Source organism: Hippopotamus amphibius, chromosome 2, assembly GCF_030028045.1.
Source record: "Hippopotamus amphibius kiboko isolate mHipAmp2 chromosome 2, mHipAmp2.hap2, whole genome shotgun sequence".
Classification (NCBI taxonomy): Eukaryota; Metazoa; Chordata; class Mammalia; order Artiodactyla; family Hippopotamidae; genus Hippopotamus; species Hippopotamus amphibius.
The window spans coordinates 106,600,253-106,625,672 of NC_080187.1; the positions used below are offsets into that span (position 1 = coordinate 106,600,253).

At 38.2% G+C, this 25,420-nt stretch overlaps 1 protein-coding gene across 2 annotated transcripts; it reads left to right on the forward strand.

Moving 5' to 3' along the window:
• The first annotated feature begins 279 nt into the window (after positions 1 to 279).
• On the forward strand, positions 280 to 25,420 carry LOC130846806 (kynurenine/alpha-aminoadipate aminotransferase, mitochondrial-like). Of its 2 annotated transcripts, XM_057725263.1 has the most exons (13): positions 291 to 530; positions 1,066 to 1,234; positions 2,209 to 2,341; positions 4,480 to 4,554; positions 9,954 to 10,163; positions 10,736 to 10,801; positions 12,023 to 12,105; positions 12,541 to 12,637; positions 13,887 to 13,948; positions 14,218 to 14,282; positions 15,536 to 15,642; positions 23,782 to 23,883; positions 24,834 to 25,420. In XM_057725263.1, exons 1-13 carry the CDS (start codon positions 464 to 466, stop codon positions 24,873 to 24,875), a joined length of 1,278 nt encoding a protein of 425 aa, XP_057581246.1. In that variant the 5' UTR covers positions 291 to 463; the 3' UTR covers positions 24,876 to 25,420. The 2 variants fall into 2 exon arrangements, with proteins under 2 accessions (XP_057581247.1, XP_057581246.1); XM_057725264.1 differs by lacking the exon at positions 4,480 to 4,554 and having other exon boundaries at positions 280 to 530.

A 25,420-nucleotide genomic window follows, 5' to 3' on the forward strand; every position in this document is an offset into this window, starting at 1 on the left:
ACTGCCTGCGCCAAGAAAGAGACCAGGCTGGAGGCTCAAGGTCAGGTCTCAGGCTGGACCAGCAACCAGGGGCCGGAGTCTGACTAGAGGCACTGGAGTAGTGATGCGCCTGGAGGCTCAGCCCACGCGGGGCGGGGACTGGAGGCGCGGCTGGGGCTTGGCCAGGATGGAGGGGCGTGGCAGGTTAGAACCAAAGGCCTTGGAGCAGGAAGAGGCGCGCACACTGTTTCTGCAAGTGGACTTAGCCAGTCCTGCCACCCGCCCTGCCACTTCCTAGCCAGGCCTAAGCCAGCCTCCAGCCGGAGCTTCGGCGGCCTCTCCTGGCTCCGCGCGCCATACTCAGACACGGGGGACAGTGGAGGTGGCCTTTCCAGGGCAAGGGTTACAGACTGGATTGAAACGGATCCTCGATTTTCCTAATCTTCAACCACCGAAGGAGGGGCTTGGTGCTTGGAATCAAAGAATGAATTACGCACGGTTCATCACGGCCACAAGCGCAGCCAGAGAGCATTCTGCCATTCGAGTAATGGGTGAGTCCTCGCTGCGCTCTCCCCCGGGAGGGTCCCAGCAAAGCTGCTCTTGTGTCCTGAAACCGGTTCTGCGCAGTCTTGGCACAGAAGACCAGCTAGAACGGGCACGAGGGCAGTAAATCATCAATAGAGAGAACACAGGCCACTGTGCACTCGTCCTGGTTAGAGTCCAGAGAGCGCTTCAGGACACAGGAGTCCGGGTTGGGGGAGGGGGTGTGTGTGTAAGGAGGGTAATGGGAGAGAGAGGGGTGCAATGGGAGCCTGGCAGGCAGGGAGGGGCCGAGTGGAGGAGCCTTTTCTGTTACTGTGGCCCTTGGCTTGTCTGTCTGGTCACTCTGCCTTCTTAGTTGCACCTGTCTATTCCTTAGCTCCTCCACCGGTGAGGTTGGTCCAGAAAAAGTCATCTTCTACGTTTCTTTCAGACTAGCATTCCTCACACTCTAAAGTTTTACTGACTTTAATGCAACATGCTGAACCATCTCTGTTTATGAAAGTCTTCACTGAAAGTGTTTCTTCTCCTCCTCATTTGTTGAAGCTGAGATATTGGGCAAGGCATCGAAATCTGCCCTCTCTTTGGCGGCTGGAGCACCAAACCCCAACATGTTCCCTTTCAAGACTGCAGTTATCACCATAGAAAACGGAGAGGCCATTCAATTTGATGAAGAAATAATGAAGAGAGCACTGCAGTATTCTCAAAGTGCTGGGTACTGATCAGTAGATAATTTAATTTTGTTGGTTCATTTTCATGAACAATATTCTATGGCCTGCTGATAAAGCAACTTGTGTCTTTTTAACTGGGTATTCAGCAGTTAGGAAGGTTTGGGGAAGAGTTTTAGAAGAATAATTAACAACAGCAATGATACTGAATACTTAACCCAAGTGATACTTCTCAACCTTATATGACTAGGAGAGGGGGAGGTGTTTGGAAGGAGGTTCCATTTGAGCTGAGAGTGGAAAAGAAGAGAGAGGGGGAAGATAGCTAGGTGAAGAAGCAGGGTAGGAGAAAGGAGGAAAAGGATGACTCAGGAAGCAGCCAGTTAGGTCCTGGGGACATTTTTTGATCATTTTGTTCCCTTCTAAACAGGCAGCTATGCAAACATGTTGCCCTCAATTCAGATGTGTTTAATTTCATGAAGGCACATGGAACACATATTCTAAGGCTTCCCTTAGCTGGTCTTCTTCCAGTGCTAAAGGGTAACTCGCAGAGTGTCTATTAATTATACTTTATTAAAGACTGTTTGCTCTGTGGTTGAAGAATAATGCGTGTTGGGTGCATAAGAATTGTATAATGTACACCTAGGCTCTCTTTCTGTAATACAAAGAACTTACTAAATGTGAATGTCTAGGTATCCTACAGAAATATCTCTAAGCAAAACAAAAAAATTAATTATGCAATGAGTGCTCTAATGTAAAAGAAAAAGTACAGGCTTTGGATAAGAAAGCTGTAAAGTCAAGTCTCAGCTCTTTTAATCACCAGCTGATTAACTTTATGTGGATTTCTTAATCTCTAAGTCTGTTGCCTTGTCTTTTAAGTAAAGATATTAATATTGGCAAAAAGCATATGAGGACTTTTAAATTGAATGTGTAAAGTGCCTGGTATAAGGCCAGCATTTAGTTCCTGTCTGCTATTATTATGATTTTCACTCCTGTCACTTTTGAAATGCATTTTGTGCTTTAGACTCCCAGAGCTGTTATCCTGGCTAAAACAGTTACAAATAAAACTGCATAATCCTCCCACCATCCATTATCCACCCAGCCAAGGGCAAATGGACATATGTGTCACATGTGGCAGCCAAGAAGGTCTCTGTAAGGTAAGACTGGAAGGAAGGGTACCTGCGGGAAGAATCAAATACTATGTTCCCCCATACAGCCCTCTCTCCCTTAACCACAGAGCACCATGTTTTGTGGGTTAGGAACTCTTCCTTGATTTCACCTAGAATCATAAATGGAACTTAAAGACATTCACCAACCTGACTGCTCTTAAACAGAGATCCCATCATCAATGACCCAGGGCTCTGAGTCATTAGGACAAGATTCCCAGTCAGGGAGAACTCAAGCCCTTCCTGCAGCTTAGTGAGCGCTGCTTAGTCTCATCTGGCTCAGAGATTCAGGCTACATTTCCGTTATGCTTGTGGCTATAACATTTCAGTGTATGACTTTTAAATTTTTCAGAGGGTGTATCCTGATACTCCTGAGCTGAAACGTCATTCCCTTGTGTGTCTGCTGGTGTCATCGTCTGTGCCGCCTGCCTCTTGTGCCCTGACTCCCTCATGGTTGTGCTTCTGCAGGTCTAAATATATTGTCTGTGTCTGTGTCTGACTTCTCCCCTGGGTTAGTTCTCTCTCTTTCTCTCTCTCTCTCTCTGTCTCTAGTCTGCTTCTCCCCTGGATTCCAGGACCCCACAGAGGTAACCATCATGGGGGGTTCCCCCAATAAAGAGACTGCATATATGGTTCAGTTTCATCTATTCTTCACTTTTCTTTTTCATGAATAATTAGTCCTGGGTAAAGAGGCTCTATATTCACTCTTCACATCCAGATTCAAGTATGCCTCTTGTTTATCTCAAACCAGAGTAGCTTTCTTGCTGTTCTTTTTCATGTAAATGTGCAAGCTTGTTATTTTAATGAATTTTAATTATTATTACAGAATAATGTATTAAAGTAATAAGACTTTATAATTTTCCTTCCTCTTTTTGGACTCAATTAGGAAAAATAACAGGATTAGCTGCTGTTTGTTTTTTTCTTGAAGAGAAATATTTGTGATGCCCCAGACTAGTAGGAAAAACAAAAAAGCTGTTTTCAGTGAAATTTTTTTCTTAGGAAGGTCCACTTTTTTTTCCAGAAAGATACTCAAGAAAATTTCTTCTCTGTTGCAACATCACTCTTATCAAAGAGGAAGACAGCATAGATGGCCAAATGCATCAGTCACTCACTGGCTTATAGCTATGCTTGTTACAGAGGCATCCCGGGACTCTGGTTTACTATTTCTTCCACTTTGTTCTGCAGGATGGAAATTATTTTAGGTGTCTGTGTCTCAGATAATAAATGTCCCTTCCTCCTCATTCAGGATATTTTACTTCTTATGTTCACTTATTGACATGGGAAATGTATGTGATAAGATTTTCAGCTGATCCATGGATAACACACAAGCCACCCCACTGATTTGTTTGGTCCTAAGAGGTCTTGTCAATCATGAATTAATTAGAAACTTGTCAGAGGAGGACATTGTTTGTCATAAAATGCCAACAGCTCATAAGGAAAAGTAAATGGAACATCCTAGATCTAATCAGGAAACAGAGGTCACATCTTCTGTCTCAATGCATAATGGCCATGCTGTTTGTCAAGAGCTCTAGGTTGTTAAAATAATAGGGAGGAGATGCTTGACTTGGGGATTGTGAAACATCACAGGATAGGAAATGATTATTCTGTGACACGTGTAAGATTTAGTCAGAATGGTGGACTAGTATCTCCATGAGGGTAAAAACCATGCTGTTATGCTCATCACTTTCTCTCCAACCTTTACACAGGCCTGGCTTATAGCAAAGATTTTTAAATTACTCAAAAAAGGAATAAAAGGATAAATGAATTTTAGGAGCAAAACCAGTTATTTTTTTTTATTATTATTTTCAACCTAGAATGGAGGTTTGCAAACTATGGCTTGAGAGCCAAGCCAGCCCTTGTCTGATTCTGTAAATAGAGCTTTATTGAACTCAGCCACACCATCGGCTGAGGTATTCCCTGCAGCCACCTTCTCACCATACAAGCAGAGATGAGTAGTTGCAACACAGACACCGGGGCTCACAAAATACGTACCATCTGGCATTTACAGAAAACTTGCCAACTCCTTCTCTAGAATCCTAGTGAGCTGAAACTAAAACAAAAAGGGGTGCAGGGGGTGTTCTAAGACTGGAAACCATACTATCCAAGCTAACCTATGCTTCTTTTGTTAGGTGTTTGAAATGATCGTTAATCCTGGAGATAATGTCCTCGTAAATGAACCTATTTATTCAGGAGCAATTCATGCTGTGAGTACACACTTCTACAAAAGGCAACTCTCTTTCTTATAATAAATAAGAAGAAACCACTGCACCTTCAGAATTATCTGTCCACTGAAAAATAAAATAGCATCCTTCTTCTGTAAACAGGAGAATCTTTAATATATGCAAAATCTATTAAATGTATGTACCCTCTATACATTTCTTTTTACAGTCTAAGTGTAGAGGTGCTAAAAATGGGTTGTGCAAAATCATGTCCAGATTTCTTAATATTTCACCTGAAATGCAACTTAATTTACAAAGACTTTTTTTATTAGTATCTATATAACCACATGCCTAAGGATGATCAAATGTCAATGTAGAATAACTGTAAAGTAACATGGAATTTATTAGTTTTTAAATCCACAAATAATACATAATATGATTGTGTTTTCATTATATTTTCACATAAATGATGTCATGTGTATTAATAATCCATTAATTCATCTCATTTAGTTTTCAGCATGGTGTGAGATAGGGTCTAATTTTATTTTGTTTCCATTTGAAAAGCTTCTCCAAACCCTAATTTTGAATAGTCCATCTTTTTCCCTCACAAATTTGTAATGGCTTTTGACCATACACCAAGGTCCCATATAACTTGGTCTCTCTTTTCTGTTCCATAGATTTATTTGTCTACCTCTGTGCTAATAACCAGGGTGTGTTCATTATCAAAGCTTTATAATAAATCGAGATTTTTAAAGATTAAAACAAAAACAAAAACAAAATAACAACAAAAAAACCACCACCAACAACAAAAAACAAAACAAAACAAAACAAAACAAAACCATGCAGTGATTCGGACTTTCCTCTCTAGTGTTAATTAATGGGACTCTAATGTCCAGAATGAGGAAGCAGATCACCTGCTCTGCTGGGGCCTGCTCAGATCACGCCACTGTCTGGGGCACAATACTTTCAGGTCGATGTGAATACGACTGGAGCACAGTCGGAGAAAAGCAACCAGAGTGAACAAAGAATTGGAAATAATACCATAGGTTGAATTGTCTTAGGAACTATACTCTTTTCCCCAGAAAGAGAAGACTCCACAGGGACACGAGAATTGTCCTCAAGTACATTAAAGTTAACCATGTGACAGAGAAGTTAGATTTGTCTGTGCATGCCTTAGGTTGATAGAACTGGAACCAAAGGGTGGAAACTACAGGGAAACAATTTCAACTCAATGTAACAACTTTCTAACCATCAGCCTTACCAGCTCTCTGAGGAGTAAAGCACTGTCCATCACTGCAGGGGCTCAAAGTAACTCTCAAAGGCCACCTGAAACCAATGCTAGCAAAGTAGTTCTAGTTTAGAGTAGGGGATTTAATAAGATGATCCTTACGCTCTATTGAATCTAACTTCATGGGTTACCTTTTCTTTTTGGAATTTAATGTTATCTTTGTAAAAATGAATATATATAAAGCAATTAGCTAGTCTTGATGAAAGGCATATTTCCTCAACACTCCTAAGGAAGGGTAAAAATATATTATAAACATTGTTTTTCTAATGAACAATCTGAAAAGTAAATTAAGAAAACAATTCCATTTGTAATAGCATCCAAAATAATAAAACATCTGAGACTAATTCTACAAAATGGGTGAAAGACTTCCACATTAAAAACTACAAAACATTGTTGAAAGAAATTAAAGAAGACGCCAATAAACCAAAACCATCACCTTCTCCTGGACTGGACAACTTAATACTGTTCAGGTGTCAATACTACCAAAGCTATTGACAGATTCCACGCAGTCCCTATCAAAATTCTGATAGCCTCTTTTGCAGAAATGCAAAAGCCAGTCCTTAGATTCATATGGGATTAAAAAGGGTCCAAATGGCTAAAACAATCTTGAAAAAGTGCAGATTTAGAAGATTCACAGTTCCCAATTACAAAACCAACTGCAGTAATCTGTAGTAATCAAAACCGTGTGGTACTGGCATAAGGAAAGATACATATTCCAATGGAATAGATTTGAGAGTCCAGAAATAAACCATACAGCTGTGGCCAATTGATTTTGACAAGGGTACCAAAACCATTAAATAGGGAAAAAGAAGTCTCTTCAATGAACTGTGCTGGGACAACTAGATTTCCACATGCAAAAGAAAGAAGTTGGACCCTTACTTCATGCCATATAAAAATTTAACTCAAAATGGATAAAGACTTAAATATAAGAGCTAAAACTATAAATTCTTAGAAGAAAACATAAGGGCAAATCTTCTTGACCTTGGATTTGGCACTATTCTTAGATGTAACAATAAAAAATACAAGCAACAGCAACAAAAATATAGATAAATTGGACTTCATCAATTAAAAATTAAAATCTTTTGAGCATTAAAGGACATTATGAAAAAAGTGAAAAGACAGCCTACAGGGTGGGAGAAAATACATGCAAATCATATGCACGGTAAGAGCTCAAAATCCACAGTATATAAAGACCTCCTACAACGGAACAACAAAAGACAAAAATTAATTTTAAAATAGAAAAAGGACTTGAGTAGACATTTCTCCAAATAAGATATATAAATGGCCAATAAGTACGTGAAAAGATGCTCAACATCACTAGTCATTAGAGAAATAAAAGTCAAAACCATAGTGAGGTACTACTACACACCTACTAGGATGGTTATTATTTTTTTTTTAATGGGACATAGCAAATAGTGGTGAATATGTAGAGAAATTGCAACTCCTGTACATTGCTGGTAGAAATGTAAAATGCTGCAGCCCTGTGGAAAACTGCTTATCGGTGCCTCGAAGAGTTAAACATAGAATTACCATAGGGCTCACCAATTCCACTCCTACTATGTACCCAAAAAGATTTGAAAACTGGGGCTCAAAAAGAAACATAACCGTTCATAGCAGCGTTATTCACAATAGCCAAAATGTGGGAGCAGCCCAAGTGTACATCAACAGATGCATAAAATGTGGTCCATCCACACAATGGAATAATATTCAGCCAGAAAAAGAAATGAAGTTCTGATACCTGCTACGACATGGATAAACCTCGAAAACACTATGCCAAGTGAAAGAAGCCAGACACAAAAGGACAAATACTGTATGATTCCACTGACATGAAAAATCTAAAATAGGCAAATTCATAGAGACAGAAAGTTGCTCAGAGGTTACCAGGGCCTGGGGGAGGGGTAAGTGGGGGTTTTTTGCTTAATGCTACAGGGGGTCTGTTTGGAGTGATGAAGAGATTTTGGAAATTAATAGGGACAATGGATGTACACATTGCGAATGTAATTAATGCCACTGAGTTGCACACTTTGGCAAATTTTTGTTATTTATATATTTTGCCATAATTTAAAAAACAAAAGTAAAATCATTGCCTTTTCTTAGTGACTATACACTATTAATTATTTTCCTAAATTCCTACAGTATAAGATTATACAGTGCTTACAAACATAAAACTTATATCTGTGTAAACAGCACACATGCACACATGTTTTTTCACACGTCCGGAGACCAAGGCCAGGCTGTGAGGGAATATACTGATGTGTGTGTTTATTGCATGGCCCAATATTGGCTTCTTTTATTCATGTTTCTGTGGTTTTTATGCCTAAGGCCTTTTAAATTTACCATAAGTGGGGTCTGGATTAGTCTCAGTGCACAATTCTACATTTGACCGCTAAGAAAAGTGTTTGCTTATCCTTTGAAAAATTTTTTTCCGATAACCTCACTCAATTATTGTTATTTTTTAAATTTTTATGAAATATATTCTGGTTGCTTTACAATATTGTGGTAGTTTCAGATGTACAGCAAAGTGATTCAGTTATACATATATATATGTATAACTTTCAAATTCTTTTCCATTATACGTTATTACAAGATATTGAGTATAGTTCCCTGTGCTATACAGTAGGTCCTTGTTGGTTATCTGTTTTATATACAGTAGTGTGTATATTTTAATCCCAAACTCCTAATTTATCCCTCTCCTCTTCTTTCCCTTTGTAGCCATTAGCTTGTTTTCTGCATCTGTGTGTCTATTTGTTTTGAAAATAAGTTCATTTGTATCATTTTTAGATTCCATATATAAGCGAAATTATACAGTATTCGTCTTTCTCCATCTGACCTACTTCATTTACTATGATAATCTCTAGATCCATCCATGTTGCAGAAAATGGCATTATTTCAATCTTTTTATGGCTGAGTAATATTCCATTGTGTGTGTGTGTGTGTGTGTGTGTGTGTTTAACATCTTTATTCATCAGTCAGTGGACACTTAGGTTGCTTCCATATCTTGGCTATTGTAAATAGTGCTGCATGAACATTGGGGTGCATGTGCCTTTTCAAAGTATGGTTTTCTTCAGATATGACCAGGAGGTGGATTGCTGGGTCATATGGTAATTCTGTTTTTAGATTTTTAACGAACCTCCGTACTGTCCTCCACAGTGGCTGCACCAATTTACATTCCCACCAACCATGTAGGAGGGTTCCCTTTTCTCCACACCCTCTCCAGCACTTGTTATTTGTAGACTTTTCAATGATGGCCATTCTGACAGGTATGAGGTGGTACATCATTGCAGATTTCCTTTGCATTTCTCTAATGATTTGTAGCATTGAGCATCTTTTCATGTGCCTGTTGGCTATTTGCATGTCTTCTTTGGAGTAATGTCTATTTAGATCTTCTGCCCAATTTTGGATTGGGTTCTTTGTTTTTTGGATATTGAGCTGTATGAGCTGTCTGTATATTTTGGAAAATAATCCCTTGTCAGTTCCATTGCTTGCAACCATTTTCTCCCATACTGTATGTTGTCTTTTCCTTTGCTTGTTATTTACGTGCCAATTTTTTTCTTTATTTTTGTGCACAAACATAAAACATGAAAACACAAGACTTTCATAAAACTATGTCCATAAGCAAGGCCACTACTTGTGACTTCGGCCTCTGCAATTGCTACTCTATAGTATCCACATGCCGTGGCGAGCCACTGCCCTGATGCTCCTTGGTGCCCCAGCACCACCCTGGCTCCCCTGGCCCCTCTCCTAAGACCACCCTGAACCCCATACGACACAGAGCTAATGCGCACATGGCAGGGGGCCTCCAGGACCCCATTCCAGCCTGCTCTGTGTCTGATGTGCCCATGCTACACCACTTGTCCAATATTTTGAATATCACCTCTGCTTATAACTATTTTATGTATTAGCATCACAGATGCTTTATAAGATTAATTTGCTTAATATTCCTTAATTATAAGGAAAACATTCCTTAATAAACACCTATTTTATGAACCAATTCTAAATGTAATTATACAGATAATGCAATGTGGGAGTAGAGATGAGTGCAGGTTTGTGTTTCACTGCATAAATGGTAACATTCTCCTTAGTGTGAGAATGGAGGGCACTGATATTTTGTTACCATGTCTGAATCTTGGGCTTTCTTCTCTCTTTGGACTGGCAGCTGCAACCCCTGGGCTGCAACATGATCAATGTTTCCAGTGATGAGCACGGGATTATTCCAGACTCCCTGAGAGAAATACTTTCCAAGTGGAAACCAGAAGATTCAAAGAACCCAGAGAAAAACACCCCCAAATTACTTTACACTGTCCCAAATGGCAACAACCCTGCTGGGAGCTTATTAACAACTAAGCGCAAAAAGGAAATCTATGAGGTATTTTCAAAGAATGTGTTACTTGGCTGTGTTCTTGTTTCTTTCTGACCCTTTAGAAGAGGGTGCTGCAAGTGCCTTCTCTTATTAGCCTCTTGCTCTCAAGGAAGATGATTTTTAATAAAAGGAAGTCATCTATGCCAAGGGTCCCAATAAATTTAAATTCAATAAACTATTACACCCTTGTAGATTATGAAATTTTTCTTTCCCTTTAATTGACATTTTCTTTGAAAGAAATGTTATTCTTGGTGGGATGTTAAACTCTATGAGGTTATTTAATAATTGACCCAAATTTGATTTTCATTATTTTATGTCTGTATTTTTAACCTGGCCCTTACCATTTCTACTTCTTATCATTTCCAGTTACAAAGAAATTCCTTAAAGGTAGGAGGCAGGCTCCTTTTGTAAAGTCTATTCTAGGTAGCTGACCTTGATGCCTAAGATTTTCACTATAAACATTATTCTCAGGACCACATATTAAGCTACACAGAAATGGGTACAAAGAACTATAACTCGAAGTGCTTTTATCTTACATAGCTCTGAAGAAATAAATATGCTCCGTTAACCTTTTTTAGCTTGCAAGAGAATATGACTTCCTCATCATAGAAGATGACCCTTACTATTTTATGCAGTTCAACAAGGTAAGTGACAGTGCCAATGCAGCCCACTATCAGTAGGTAAGAGGTTGTAAGTTATTGCACTGATTTAATTTTAGCTGGCGTTGCTGAGTATTTGCATCTCTGGTATTACTGCTCTCTCCAGAAATTCCTTACCTTTAGAACAGTGGCTGACTCTCTGTGCCAGGCATGGGGAGGGTCGTGTGAGTCAAGGGTGAGGGTCGTCTTGACTCCACATCCAGATCGTAGCTCCTCAGACATCGTACCGGGGATATGGAGGGGGTGTCTCCTTGGGTGGCAACCTCAGTCTCTCGGGGCTGGCTGATGAGCTGAGACTTCGAAGCTGTATTCAGACAGGAGGACTGTGCTCAGTCAGTGATGTGGTGGTGGGCAGAGGAGGGGGCATTCCTAGCATCTTGCAGCCTGCTCGGCACCATCCTTGTCACTTAGGCACTGGAACTTACCTGCAGGATAATCGGCTTTTAGATCCTTTTCTACTACATATGTACAACTGCTGTTTCCGAGGAGACAACAGCAGTGGTACAGACTCCCAATGCCCGATTCCTCAAAATCCAATACTATTTGCCCTCAGGCTGCAGAGAACAAACACATGGATTCAGTCCCCACTTTAAATCTACTGAGAAGAAACAGAACTCTTGGCTTTTTATCTACTTTGCCTGAATATCATGTCTGCCTGCCGGCCACCCTCACCACAAACATGCCCCCCTTTCCTGCTGGCATTTACTTTTGAAGTAAATATGGAAGTCTCAGCATTGCACACTGACCACATGGCTCATCTTCATTGGCACCTCTTTTGTGTTTCTAGTTGGTCTAAGGGTCAACCTTCTCTTTCTAAACAGCCCTGAATGCTGATGGCCCTCTTCGTTTTGGTCTTTTCCAAACTAGTTTTTCTTGTATCCTTCCTCTAAATCTAGTTCATCCTGGATCTCAAGCCTTGGCACAGGGAGGTCCTGTGTGAGGTTCCCGTAAACTCACAGGAGTGGTGTCCTGAGCAAGTGAGGACGTGTGTATGTGTCTTTGGCAAAAAAGCCGTGAAGATCGGCAGATACGAATAGAAGAACATGCATCTCAGTCTTACTCCATTTCAAAGGGCTGCGATGAAAACAAGGAAAAGGATGTTGGTCCTACTGTTCTCCACATCCATTCCTCCCACTCTCTGCACAAAGTAGGGACACAGTCTCTAACAGACGTCCCAAACCAACAGTATTTTTCTTCCATTTCAAGCCCTGGGCACCGACTTTTCTCTCCATGGATGTCGATGGGCGAGTCATCCGAGCTGACTCTTTTTCCAAAGTCCTGTCCCCTGGGTAAGGCCCTGCTCTGCCTTCAGGATGCATCAAGAGGTGACGCTGCACCACAGCATCTCTTAGTGCGAATAGTTCTCATTTAAGATGCTGCTATCCCCATTTGATTATGACTATTAATACCAGGCTTTTCTCCCAATTTGTCCCCAGCGGTCAAAAATACTTGCCTGTTAAGCTATAGCTGTAGGGGGGGTGGTCACGTTTTTGATTGTACATATGAAAGAACGCATTTAGAAATACGTGGTCAGATATGCATTCTATTTTAACTGTACAATTTAATTTAAATGTGTATTTTAAATAAGAAGTAGTTTTATTAGAATGTGTTAACTGTCTAGGTCCCTCTTTCCCCAGGTCACAAATTTCCTCCCTGTAAAATCAGTAACATAGTATTAATTGTTAATGCAGGGTTGGTATTGTGCCTTTTCTCTCTTTGTGCAGGTTGAGAATAGGGTTTATTTCTGGTCCAAAGCCCTTGATGGAGAGAATTGTTTTACACATACAAGTTTCAACAGTGCACCCCAGCACTTTTACACAGGTAAGGACAATTTAGGAAAGAGAAATTTTTTAAGTCAGATCATAATACAAAATACGAGTAGTTGTTGGCAAATAAGACTGAGTGAAGGTGGCAGGAAGAGAAATTACTGATTGCATCTCTAGTTCCACATGGACTGCATTAGGAGACCACACACCACAGATGTGAGCTCTAGAAGGCAACAACAATTTGAATGGACCTGGTGCTGTTTCACAGTGTAGGCAGAGTGCCTTGAGAGTCAGAGATCTTATTCATCTTGTGTCCTGCCATCTAGCCCAGGAACCCCCTAAACACTCTGTTGAACTCAACAGGACAGAAGAGGTTTGTTGAAGTAACACAGCATTAGCTTCATTGTCCTGGAATCTAACAGCAAGTGTTCCAAACCCACGTGGTGGCCTGATGTCTACCTCTGCTGCTCACGTGCTGACCTCCCCTACAGACACCAGCTGGAATGTGTTTTAATTAAAATGCAGTAAAATTATTTGTGGCGAATGTATAAATTTCTTCGCAAGCTTTGAGAAATGATTGGACCCATCCCTAAGGCAACCTTGACAATCAGACCTTAAGGACAGAACTTCTATCTACGAAGGCAAAAGTGGTAGTTTATATAGATTGGACATTTGTTTGATATTATACATTCCACAAAGTGCAGATGTCCTCATGTTTTATCAAGTTGGGGACTTTTTTCATATTTTCTGTATCTGTTATCAACCAAATTCACTATCCTTTTACAACATTTAAAACTTCCATTTTGGATAGAAAAATCTCTGAATATATTGCATAACTTCATGTATCATCTGCATGTGTTTTCTATGTAGAGAGGCCATCCAGGGCAGCAGTTATTGGGTGGATCTGGGGCTGGACAGTCTGACTTGTGTCCAGGCTCTGGGACTGCTGGTGACCTCAGCAAAGTTAACTTCGCCCCGTGCCTCAGTCTCTTCATCCGCAGAGTGGAAATAATGACCTGCCTGATAAGGGTATTACGAAGATCAACTGAGCTGAAATATATTCATATGGTACAGCAGTTTCCAGCACATAGCAAGTTCCATATAAATGTTATTTTCACTATTATTGTTGCCATTGTTCTTAATCAACCTTATTATAAACCATTGACTCACAAAGCTTCCTGCAGGTGATTGCATCTTCTTTGGGTGGTTTCCACACACAATCAAGAGTGGTTTGCTGTTACATTTGGCAAAAAACACATTTTAGAGGATGACTGATGACCTTATTACTGTCTCATCCCTTTTAGCTCCTGGTGTCACAGCTTCTCCACCAGTGGGGAGAAGACGGCTTCCTGGCTCACGTAGAGAGGTAATGTATTTTAGGTTCCATACTTTACATAGAAAGAGACTTCACTCTATTAATTTTCATTTTTGAATTGTTCCACAATAATGGGAAAACCACAATGGTAAAAAGTTTACTGCCCAACAGGTCAAATAAATGTGCTCTACTGCCTCATCAAGAACTCAACATTTTCCTCAAGGTAGAATATAGACTCTTATAGACTGGACTCCAGACCTTCTTAGTTTCTGCAATCAATGTAGCAAACACATCCTTTTCATTTTTTTTTCTTCGTCTAGGGTTATTGATTTCTATAGGAAGCAGAGGGATGCATTATTGGCTGCTGCAGACAAGTGGTTAAGTGGTGAGTGGAACGCACATCCTGTCCTGGGATGAACAGTAGCCCTTAGATGAGTGAATGGTAAACACCACATGGTATCGTCAGTAACCCTGGGGAAGGAAACAGGGTCCAGGAGGAACAAGAAAATGTTACCCTGTAAATAATCTCAGAAGTAACAGCACAAACCCTGGCACAATTCTACCCATCTCTGCTATACCTGACTGCTGCCAAGTATCTGTGGTTTAAAGAAAAAATACCAATTAGTCTAACAATCAACCAGCAATAACCTAATTAAAGCTAAATAACATCTGTATTCAAAAGGTTTTCAAAATTTTGCTCCAAATAGAAGAGAAATTGTGAAATAAACAGCATACACCTTTTCTGACGTTATAAAGACAAGACAGTACAATCTAAGGCGGGTTTCTCTTTACAGACGACTTGCCTTTTAATCATTAACCTCATGTATCTAATATTTTCTATTGCTAAATTGATTTCAGAATAGTTTAGATTTAATTTTATATTAAGGAAGAAAGTAAAATGAATTGCATGGCTTTCATTACACCACTAAAAATGCCTCTGGCAAGAATAATAGGAAATACAAAGTATCCACTCCTTATTTCCATCATATCTTGTTCCCTAGGAAGTCTTGGTAAAAATAGATTACATCCTTTTGATAAGAGTACTAGTCTACTACTTTGTATAGTAAAGTTAAAAAAAAAGGTTTTAATCAACAGCAAGGTGTTTTTTTTAAGGCAGTAATTAAAATCAAAATATTCTTCCTTCTTGGTTTCTCTGTCCTTATATTCAATGAAACATACACCTTACAAATGACCAGAATTTCTTAACTGTATGTACTCCTTTCATAATTAATTACATTCTGATAAAAACTTCAATTCACTGGACTTCTGAACTATTACATTAATGATAGGATTTATTAAAACACTAGAAGACTAGAAAGAGTTGAGGAATCCTCTCCTAAAATAGGAAGAGGTGGGCATGGCACTGGATCTCCTGCACTGCCCTGAGACCCACTAAAATCATAAAAAACACATGGATCCCCTCACTCCCTTTCAACACGCACCCCCCTTCACTTTTTGAAATAAAACTCAGAACACCCATTTTCAGGACTCATAAAACTATTTTTTAAAAATGCTATCACTGAAGGAACTTTTTTGGAAATACTAGTTTACAATTACTTTGATTTGTTATTTCAGTGATACAGTTGACATCATCAAAAATGGTCTTTGGAAATATTTCTTCTCTTCTTTTTTTTGTAGGTCTGGCAGAATGGCATGTTCCAAATGCTGGAATGTTTTTATGGGTTAAAATTAAGGGCATTCAGGATGTAAGAAAACTGATTGAAGAAAAAGCGTTTAAGAAAGAGGTAAAACAGGAGGGGAAGCTACACTTTTTCTTTAATTTCTCAATAAAAATGGTGAGAGAGATTTATTGTTGCCCACTACCCCAACTCATAATATTTGCCTATCAGATACATTATCTCCTTACTAAGATCATAATAGATTTTGAGTACAGAATCAGTCTGCTGGTCTAAACTAAGGGAAATACAGTCACAGCTCAGCTACTAATTAGCTTAGTGACTAAAAGCACAGTCTCTGGAGCCACGTCCTTGGGTGTGTATCCCAGCTGGAGCCCTGTCCCAATATGTGGCATTGGGTGAGGTGCCCTCCCTGAGTTTCATCTGTAAAGTGCAGATGATAAGAATCCCTCCCTCTTAGGTCACTGTGATGTTGGAAACAGTCAATATGGATAAAGCACTTAGACTAATACCTGGCACATAGCCAATGCTTCATAAGTATTAGCCATTAGATTTTTTTTATTATTTTTTAAAATTTTTATTGGAGTATAGTTGCTTTACAATGTTGTATTAGTTTCAGGTGTACAGCAAAGTGAATCAGTTATACATATATCTACTCTTTTTTAGATTCTTTTCCCATATAGGCTATTACAGACTATTGAGTAGAGTTCCCTGTGCTATAGAGTAGGTCCTTATTGTCTATTTTATATATAGTAGTTGCATATGTCAATCTCAGTCTCCTAATTTATCCCTCCTCCCCTTAACCTCTGGTAACCATAAGCATTAGGATTAAAATAAAAGGATTTTTTTCCTGATTATGAAAGTAAAGCACACTCATGGTAGCATTACAGGTCATCAAAGCATAATGAAAATTTTTTAAATAGCCCATAATTTTACCACCCAGATTTTTACGACCATTTGTGATACATCTTCTTGAAGAGCTTGTATATACCTAATATTTTGTCTCTGAAATTATTTTTTATGAAAGTATAATTGATTTACTATATTATATTAGTTTCGGGTGTGCAACATAGTGATTCAATAATTTTAAAGATTAGACTCCATTTAAAGTTTTTATGAAATATTGGCTATATTCCCTGTGCTGTACAATATGTCATTTTGTCTTGTTTATTTTATACATAATAGTTTATACCTCTTAATCCTCTATTCCTATCTTGCCCTTCCCCACTTCTCTCTTCCCACTGGTAACCACCAGTTTATTATGTATGAGTCTGTTTCTTTTTGTTGTATTTATTCATTTTATTTTTTTAGATTCTGCATATAAGTGCACATTTGTCTTTCTCTGACTTATTTCACTAAGCATAATACCCTTCAAGTCCATCCATGTTGTCACAAAAGGCATTATTTCATTCTTTTTGTGACTCAGTAGTATTCCATTGTGTATTGCATCACACTGTGATATGATACACAATGGAATACTTCTTTAGCCCATTGTTTCTATATATATATATATTACATTTTTCTTTATCCATTCATCTGTTGATGGGCACTTAGGTTGTTTCCATATCTTAGTTATTATAAATAATGCTGCAATGAACATTGGGGTGCATGTATCTTTTTGAATTAGTGTTTTCATTTTCTTCAGATAGGTACCCACCCGTGCAATTGCTCGGTCATATGTAGTTTTATTTTCAGAGGGTTTTTTTTGGATTTTTTGTTTTCTGTTTTTATTTATTTATTTATTTATTTATTTATTTATTTATTTATTTATTTATTTATTTATTTTGGCTGCATTGGGTCTTTCTTGCTGTGCGTGGGCTTTGTCTAGTTGTGGTCAGCGGGGCCTACTCTTCGTTGCTGTGCACGGGCTTCTTGGTACGGTGGCTTCTCTTGTTGCAGAGCACGGGCTCTAGGCGCACAGGCTTCAGTAGTTGTGGTTCACAGGCTCTAGAGCATAGGTTCAGTAGTTGTGGCACACGGGCTTAGTTGCTGCATGGCATGTGGGATCTTTCCAGACCAGGGCTCAAACCCGTGTCCCCTGCATTTGCAGGTGGATTCTTAACCACTGCACCACCAGGAAAGTCTTATTTTTAGTGTTTTGAGAAACCTCTATAATATTTTCCATAGCGGCTTCACCAATTTACATTCCCACCAACAGCGTAGGAGGGTTTCTTTTCTCCATACCCCCTCCAGCATTTATTGTTTGTACACTTTTTGATGATAGCCATTCTGACCAGTGTAAGGCGGTACATCATTGCAGTTTTCATTTGCATATCTCTAATAATTAGCGATATCAAGCATCTTTTCATGTGCCTTTTAGGCATCTGTAAGTCTTCCTTGGAAAAATGTATATTCAGATCTTCTGCCCATTTTTTATCAGGTGGTTTGTTTGTTTGATATGACTGTGCAATTCTTTTACCTGATTAAAATTACACAGAAAAGTTTATATTCTGCTTTTTTCATTTAAAATTAGCCCACAAGGGTTTCTTCCGGGTTCTTTTCTCCTTTTGTACTTAGCTCATAACTCTACTTAGATTTCATTCAGAGGCATTGATTAAGTTGAGACATCTAAATATGCTTCTGTGTAGCTTTCCAGTCTACTAAATCAGTCATCCTTTCTCCATTAATTAGTTCCTTTGTCATATTTGTCACTCTTTTGTAAACACCAAGATCTGTTTCTAAGATCAATTTTGTCTTGACACAGTAAGTACAAAGAACATATCATGTTGTTGTTGGCAAACTCCTGTGCTAGAGCATAAGAGACAGTCTAGAGGTCAGAGCTGGGAAGTGGCTGCCTGGACTCAAGAGCCAATCCACTCCCCTGGGAAAATCACTCATTCTCTGTAATCATTGTAATTGAGTGTAGGACTCATGCTTTATGAATTGTTTTAATGCTAATAACAGCACATAGAAAGTGCTTAACAGATACTTAAATGACATAAAGAAATGCACTTTAGTAGAACAAATCAATTTTATTACATCTTCTTTGCTTTGTTATCAATGCCATTATTATCCAGAACATGTGATAAGTGGCTATTTGTGTGTATCCCTGAGCTAGGAGCTAAGGATACAGACTTCATACTTTATTGATTTTTTTTTGGTCCCTTTCCTTTACTCCATATACCCTGTATCACTTCCGCCTTAGCTCAGATTTGCGTCATCTTACAAGGAGATTATTACCGCTCCCTCCTTCTCTACAGAAACTTGCTTCTGGCACATCCCTAAACTGTTCCACAATATTGGGAGAAATGATGTTTTCATTTCATCGTTAATGAGGAAAAAAAAAACCATCTTCCGCCTTGAAATCTTCTCCCCAGAGTGCCCCAAATCATTTCATTCCCAGCTCATCTAACTTCAGCAGAGAGGGCCCATAATTTACACCATGTAACCACAAGCAGTTACTTAAAGCTTTGAATGTCATGATTTTGCTAGACAACAATCTCAAAGGCTTTACACAACCCAAGTTTATTTCTGACTCACGTACAATTTTCAAAGACGTGGTCTGCAGGTTCCTCTGCTCCCCTCTTGAGTCAGAGACCCAGGTTCCTGCCATCTTCTTGCTATGCATTTTTCAACACATGGATCCACGATGACCTTTGCATGCAGAGGGCACGATGGGTCACATAGGGAGATGTTCAGGGGCCAGGCCGAGAAACAGCACCACAACTTCCCCTCTCCTGGCTGGGATTCAATCACATAGCCACAGGCATCTAGATAGAGGCTGGGAACCCTGTGTTTTCATGCCCAGGAAGCAGAGGACACATGCTTTGGGGCAGTGAGCTGTCAGCCACAGAGGTCACCAAGAAGACAGGTGTCCCATCATTTGGACACAATGACCTATCATTTTTATTCCTTCACTTTACGTATTAAGTTTTTTCACCTCTTTGAGTGATCAATTTTCTTTGCACCTTGGGGCCTCTACACTCTGTATCTTTACGCTGAAGGATTCTTCCCCTACTTTTTGCTTGGTCAACGCCTACTTATCCTTCAACCCCCAGCTTAAAAGTCACCTCCAAATTTGATAACTTAAAAAGGGTATTCCACACTGATTCATTTGCAGATGTTGAAAAATCCTTCCATTCCTGGGATAAATCCCACTTGATCACAGTGTATGATCCATTTAATGTATTATCGGATTTGGTTTGCTAGTATTTTGTTGAGGATTTTTACATCTATGTTCATCAGTGATATTGGCCTGTAATTTTCTCTTTATCTGTGGTATCTTTGTCTGGTTTTGGTATAGAATGAGTTTGGGAAGCGTTCCTTTCTCTGCAATATTTTGCAATAGTTTCAGAAGGATAGGTGTTAACACTTCTCTAAATGTTTGATAGAATTTACCTGTGAAGTCATCTGGTCCTGGACTTTTGCTTGTTGGGAGTTTGTAAATTACTGATTCAATTTCAATACTGCTAACTGCTCTGTTCATATTTTCTATTTCTTCCTGCTTCAGGGTTGGGAGGTTGTACCTTTCTAAAAATTTGTCCATTTCTTCTAGGTTGTCCATTTTATTGGTATTAGATGCTTACAGTAGTCTCTCATGGTTCTTCAACTCTCTGTGGCATTGGTCATAACATCTCCTTTTTCGTTTCTCATTTTATTGTTAGGCCCTCTTCATTTTTTTTTTCTTGATGAGTCTGGCTCAAGGTTTATCAGTTTTGTTTATCTTTCCAAAGAACCAGCTTTTAGTTTCATTGATCTTTTCTATTGTCTTCTTAGTGTCTAGGTAATTTTTTTTCTGCTCTGATCTTTATGATTTCTTTCCTTCTACTAACTAAGGGTTTTGTTCTTCTTTCTCTAGTTGCTTTAAGTATAAGGTTAGGTTCTTTATTGGGGATTTTTCTTGTTTCTTAAGGTACAATTGTATTGCTATAAACATCCCTCTTGGAACTGCTTTTGCTGAGTCCCATAGGTTTTAGAGAACTGTGTTTTCATTTTCATTTCTCTCTAGGTATTTTTGATTTTCTCTTTAATTTCTTCAGTGATCCATTGGTTGTGTAGCAGCATATTGTTTAGCCTCCACATTTGTGTTTTTTGCATTTTTTTCAATATCTACAAATCAATCAGTGTGATATGCCACATTAACAAACTGAAGGATAAAAACCATATGATCATCTCAATAGAAGCAAAAAAAGCTTCTGATAAAATTCTAAATCCATTTATGATAAAAACTCTCTACAAACTGGGTATAGAGAAAACACTCCTTAACATAATAAAGGCTATATATGAAAAACCCACAGCTAACATCATACTAAATGGCAAAAATCTGAAAGCATTTCCTTTAAGATCAGGAACAACACAAGGGTGTCCATACTAGCCACTTTCATTCAACACAGTTTTGGAAGACCTAGACACAGCAATCAGAGAAGAAAAAGATATATAAGGAATCCAAATTGGAAAGGAATAAGTAAAATTGTTACTGTTTGCAGATGAGATGATGCTATATGTAGAAAATCGTAAAGATGCTACCAGAAAACTGCTAAAGCTCATCAATGAATTCAGTAAAGTTCAATGATACAAAATAAATACACAGAAATTTGTTGCATTTCTATACACTAGTAACAAAAGATCAGAAAGAGAAATTAAAGAAGCAATCCCATTTACCATCACATCAAAAAGAATAAAATACCTAGGAATAAACCTACTTTAAAAGGCAAAAGAACTGTACTTGGAAAACTATAAGACACTGATGAAAGAAACTGCAGATGACACAAACAGATGGAAAGATATACCGTGTTCTTGGATTGGAAGAATCAATATTGTCAAAATGATTTTAGTATCCAAGGCCAATTACAGGTTGAATGCAATCCCTATCAAGTTACCAATCTCATTTTTCACAGAATGAGGACAAATACATTTAGCATTTGTATGGAAACATAAAAGAATGCTAACAGCCAAAGTGATCTTGAGAAATAAGAATGGAGCTGGAGGAGTCACATTCCCTGACTTCAGACTATACTACAAAGCTACAGTCATCAAAACAGTATGGGACTTCCGAGGTGGCACAGTGGTTAAGAATCTGCCTGCCAATGCAGGGGACACAGGTTAGATTCCTGCTCTGGGAAGATCCCAAATGCCATGGAGCAACTAAGCCCATGTGCCACAACTATTGAGCCTGTGCTTTAGAGCCCATGAGTTGCAACTATTGAGCCCATGTGCCACAACCATGGAAACCCATGCACCTAGAGCCCATAATCCACAACAAGAGAAGCCACAGCAATGAGGAGCCTGCACACCACAACAAAGAGTAGCCCCTGCTCGCTGCAGCTAGGGAAAGCCCACATGCAGCAACAAAGACCCAACACAGCCAATCAATAAATAAATTTACAGAAAAACAACAACAACAACAAAGAAACAACAACAACAGTACAGTACTGGCACAAAACCAGAAATATAGACCACTGGAACAGTATAGAAAGCCCAGAAATAAACCCATGCACCTGTGGCCAATTAATCTACAACAAAGAAGGCAAGAAAATATAGTGGAATAAAGACAGTCTCTTCAGTAAGTGGTTCTGGGAGAACTGGACAGCTCATATAAAGGAATGAAATTAGAACATTCTCTAACACCATAAACAAAAATAAACTCAAAAGGGATTAATGACCTCAATGTATGACTGGATATTACAAAACTCCTAGAGTAAAACAAGCAGAACACTCTTTGACATAAATCGCAGCAATATCTTTTTGGTGCTATCTTCTAGAGTAATGGAAATAAAAACAAAAACAAATGTGACCTAATTAAACTTAAAAGTTTTGCACAGCAAATTAACTATAAACAAAAAGACAACCTACAGAATGGGAGAAAATATTTGCAAATGATGTGACAGACAGGGGATTAATTTCCAAAGTATACAAACAGCTCATACAGCTCAATATCAAAACAAAACAACAAAACAAACAAAAAAAATGAATAACCCAATCCAAAATTGGGCAGAAGACCCAAAAAGACATTTCTGCAAAGAAGACATACAGATGGCCAATAGGCACATGAAAACATGCTCAGTATTGCTAATTACTAGAGAAAATCAAATCAAAACCAGAATGAGATATCAACTCGTACCAATCAGAATGCCCATCATCAAAATTCTACAAATAATAAATGCTGGAGAGGGTGTGGAGAAAAGGGAACCTTCCTGCACTGTTGGTGGGAATGTAAATTGGTGCAACCACTATGGAGAATAGTATGGAGGTTCCTTAATAAAGTAAAGAGTTACCACATGATCCAGGGATCCCAATCCTGGGCATATGTATGGAGAAAAGTATAATTCAAAAAGATACACGCACCCCAGTATTCATTGCAGCACTATTTACAACAGCCAAGACATGGAAGCAACCTAAATGTTCATTGAAAAATGAATGGATAAAGAAGATGTGCTACATATACACAATGGAATATTACTCAGCGATAAACAAAGAATGAAATAATGCCATTTGCAGCAACATGGTTAGACTGAGAGATCATCATACTAAGTGACATCAGACAGAGAAAAACAAATATCATATGATATCACTATATGTGGAATCTAAAAAAAATGATACAAATGAACTTATGGACAAAATGGAAATAGACCCACAGACATAGAAAACAAACTTATGGTTACCAAAGGGGAAAGGGGAGAAGGGATAAATAGGAGTTTGCGATTAACATACATACACTACTATGTATAAAATAGATTACCAACAAGGTCCTACTGTATAGCACAGCAAACTATACTCAGTATTTTGTAATAACCCATAAGTGAAAAGAATATGAAAAAGAATAGGAAGATAGATATACATATACATGTATATACATATGTATAACTGAATCACTATGCTGTATACCTGAAACTAACACAACATTGTAAATCAACTATAGTTTAATTTAAAAAAAGAAAATAAATGTTTCATTGTTTGAATTTATTTTTCTAGTTACATTAAACATTTATTCATGTTTATTACAATTTCTATTGCTTGAATAAGCCATCCTTGTGCATTTTAAAGTTTTTCCTCTGTTTCTGTGCATTCTTTATAGCATATGGAGAAGAGGTAGAATTGCTGTATTTATTGTAAACACTTTTCCAGTTTCTATGCTTTCAGTTTTATTGTATGACATGCAGAAATTCTACAAAAGTTGATTTTTCTCTTGTGATTTCTTTCATTGTTTTTTAAGTTTAAGAATCATCCTCCACTCTGAGATTAGATTCACCTATATTTTCTTTTAGTTTTTCTTTTGCTACATCACCTGTTTTCCATAAACCCTCTTAGATATTCATGCTTCCTGGATATAATTTCTACGTTGACAGTTCAGCGCCTTGCCCCTACTTCAGAGCATCCTACTCTTTAGCTTCTCCAGAGCAGATGGACATGGTAAGTACAATATTCTCTTTAGAGTAACACTGGATATCAATTAATTTTTTCTGTTCATTTTGTGAGTTACAACATTGTTTGATATCTTCTTGGGTTTCTGAAAAACGGGTATTAGTTGGAAAGTCACGAATTACCATTCAAAGAAGTTGCCAGACTTCTATAGACAAATGATGCGACCACGTTGGGGTTGAATTTTATTGTCTTCATGAGCAGATTTCAGACCTACTCAGTGCTGGCAGATCACCAACATGTCAGGAAGTGAACCTCTTTTGCGCTGTCATGGAATTAGCATGAGCCAAAAGTACAAATTCATGAAGCCATCAGTCTCTATCTCTGAAGGAAAAGATATCAGCAAGGGTCAAATAGAATAATACTAATGATTAGAGTTAATTCATTGATTAATCACAAAGCCCAGCTTTAACCAAGATTACAGGAAGCGAAGAAGCGAGTTCCTATGAACTGTGTGTCTGGAACTCATGGAAGAGCCATAAACTGAGAGTCCAGTAATGGTAAGAAGAGTACATTCTTACCCTTGGAGATGGGTTATCTCTGGTGTGTTCTTGATTTATTTGCTTTCTCACATCATTAAGTATGCTTTTCATAAGTTTTATTTGAGTAAAGTTGGACAATTGAGACTATACAGAAGGCATATGCAGGTGAGAAAAATAATTATATATATATGAAAAAATAATTCATGTTGTAGGAGAAAATGATGCTCTCGAGGGATATAAGAATTTTTTCAAAATTCCTGGGACTCTGATATGTTTCCACCTACGTATATTAGTGAACATGATGGCATTTGACCCAGATAAAGCTGAGGTTAAGCCTGACCTTTCATTGCCTTATCTCAATCTAAGATGGATATTCTTTGTCTAAATTTTTCAAGTTATGACAGACTTTTCCTAAACAGCATCCTAATTTCATTAATTCTTCTCTCTGTTCTCTTTTAGGCCTTCCAGGGATTAGCCCAATTTATAAAGGAAGCTTTGTGAAGAAATCAAACTCTTCACAGCACTCACGGTTTGCAGATAAATTATTTCTATGTTTCAGGAGGAAGAAATGATCATTGGTATTAGACTTACAGATTGGGTTTCACCAAACACATCATAGCTGTAGTAATTTAACTAGACAACTTTTAAAGGGCCCTTGAACCCATCAGATTGCCAAAATACATTTATAATCCAACTATACATGTTGATAAATTTTAAACCCACAAAAAATATTTTTATCCTAGATTTTATTGTAAAGAATTTTGTAGTTGCTTTATAATTTCCCATAAATTTTCTTTGAAACTGACATTTTACAGTAAGCTATTTGTAAGCAAATAGTCATGTTCAAAATGGTATATAATGTGAACTTTATTTTTTAGAAAATGTAATGAGAGCTTCTTGCAAAAATTGTTAGAATTTGACCATTATACATAATTTTCAGTAAGAGTATCACAGACATTATGTTACGGCATAGAAATCCTTTTAAAATAAAATTCTGAATCTAAACATACTAAAGGTCTGCCTGTGAATTCTAAGTAAGGAGGAGA

What these genes read in the sequence shown, in the direction of transcription:
- LOC130846806 (XM_057725263.1), top strand. Translation starts at nt 464, where the DNA reads ATGAATTACGCACGGTTCATCACGGCCACAAGCGCAGCCAGAGAGCAT. An exon ending in TTCTGCCATTCGAGTAATGG is followed by an intron (nt 531 to 1,065) that starts GTGAGTCCTCGC and finishes CATTTGTTGAAG; the next exon opens with CTGAGATATTGGGCAAGGCA. An exon ending in GCAAAAAGGAAATCTATGAG is followed by an intron (nt 10,164 to 10,735) that starts GTATTTTCAAAG and finishes AACCTTTTTTAG; the next exon opens with CTTGCAAGAGAATATGACTT.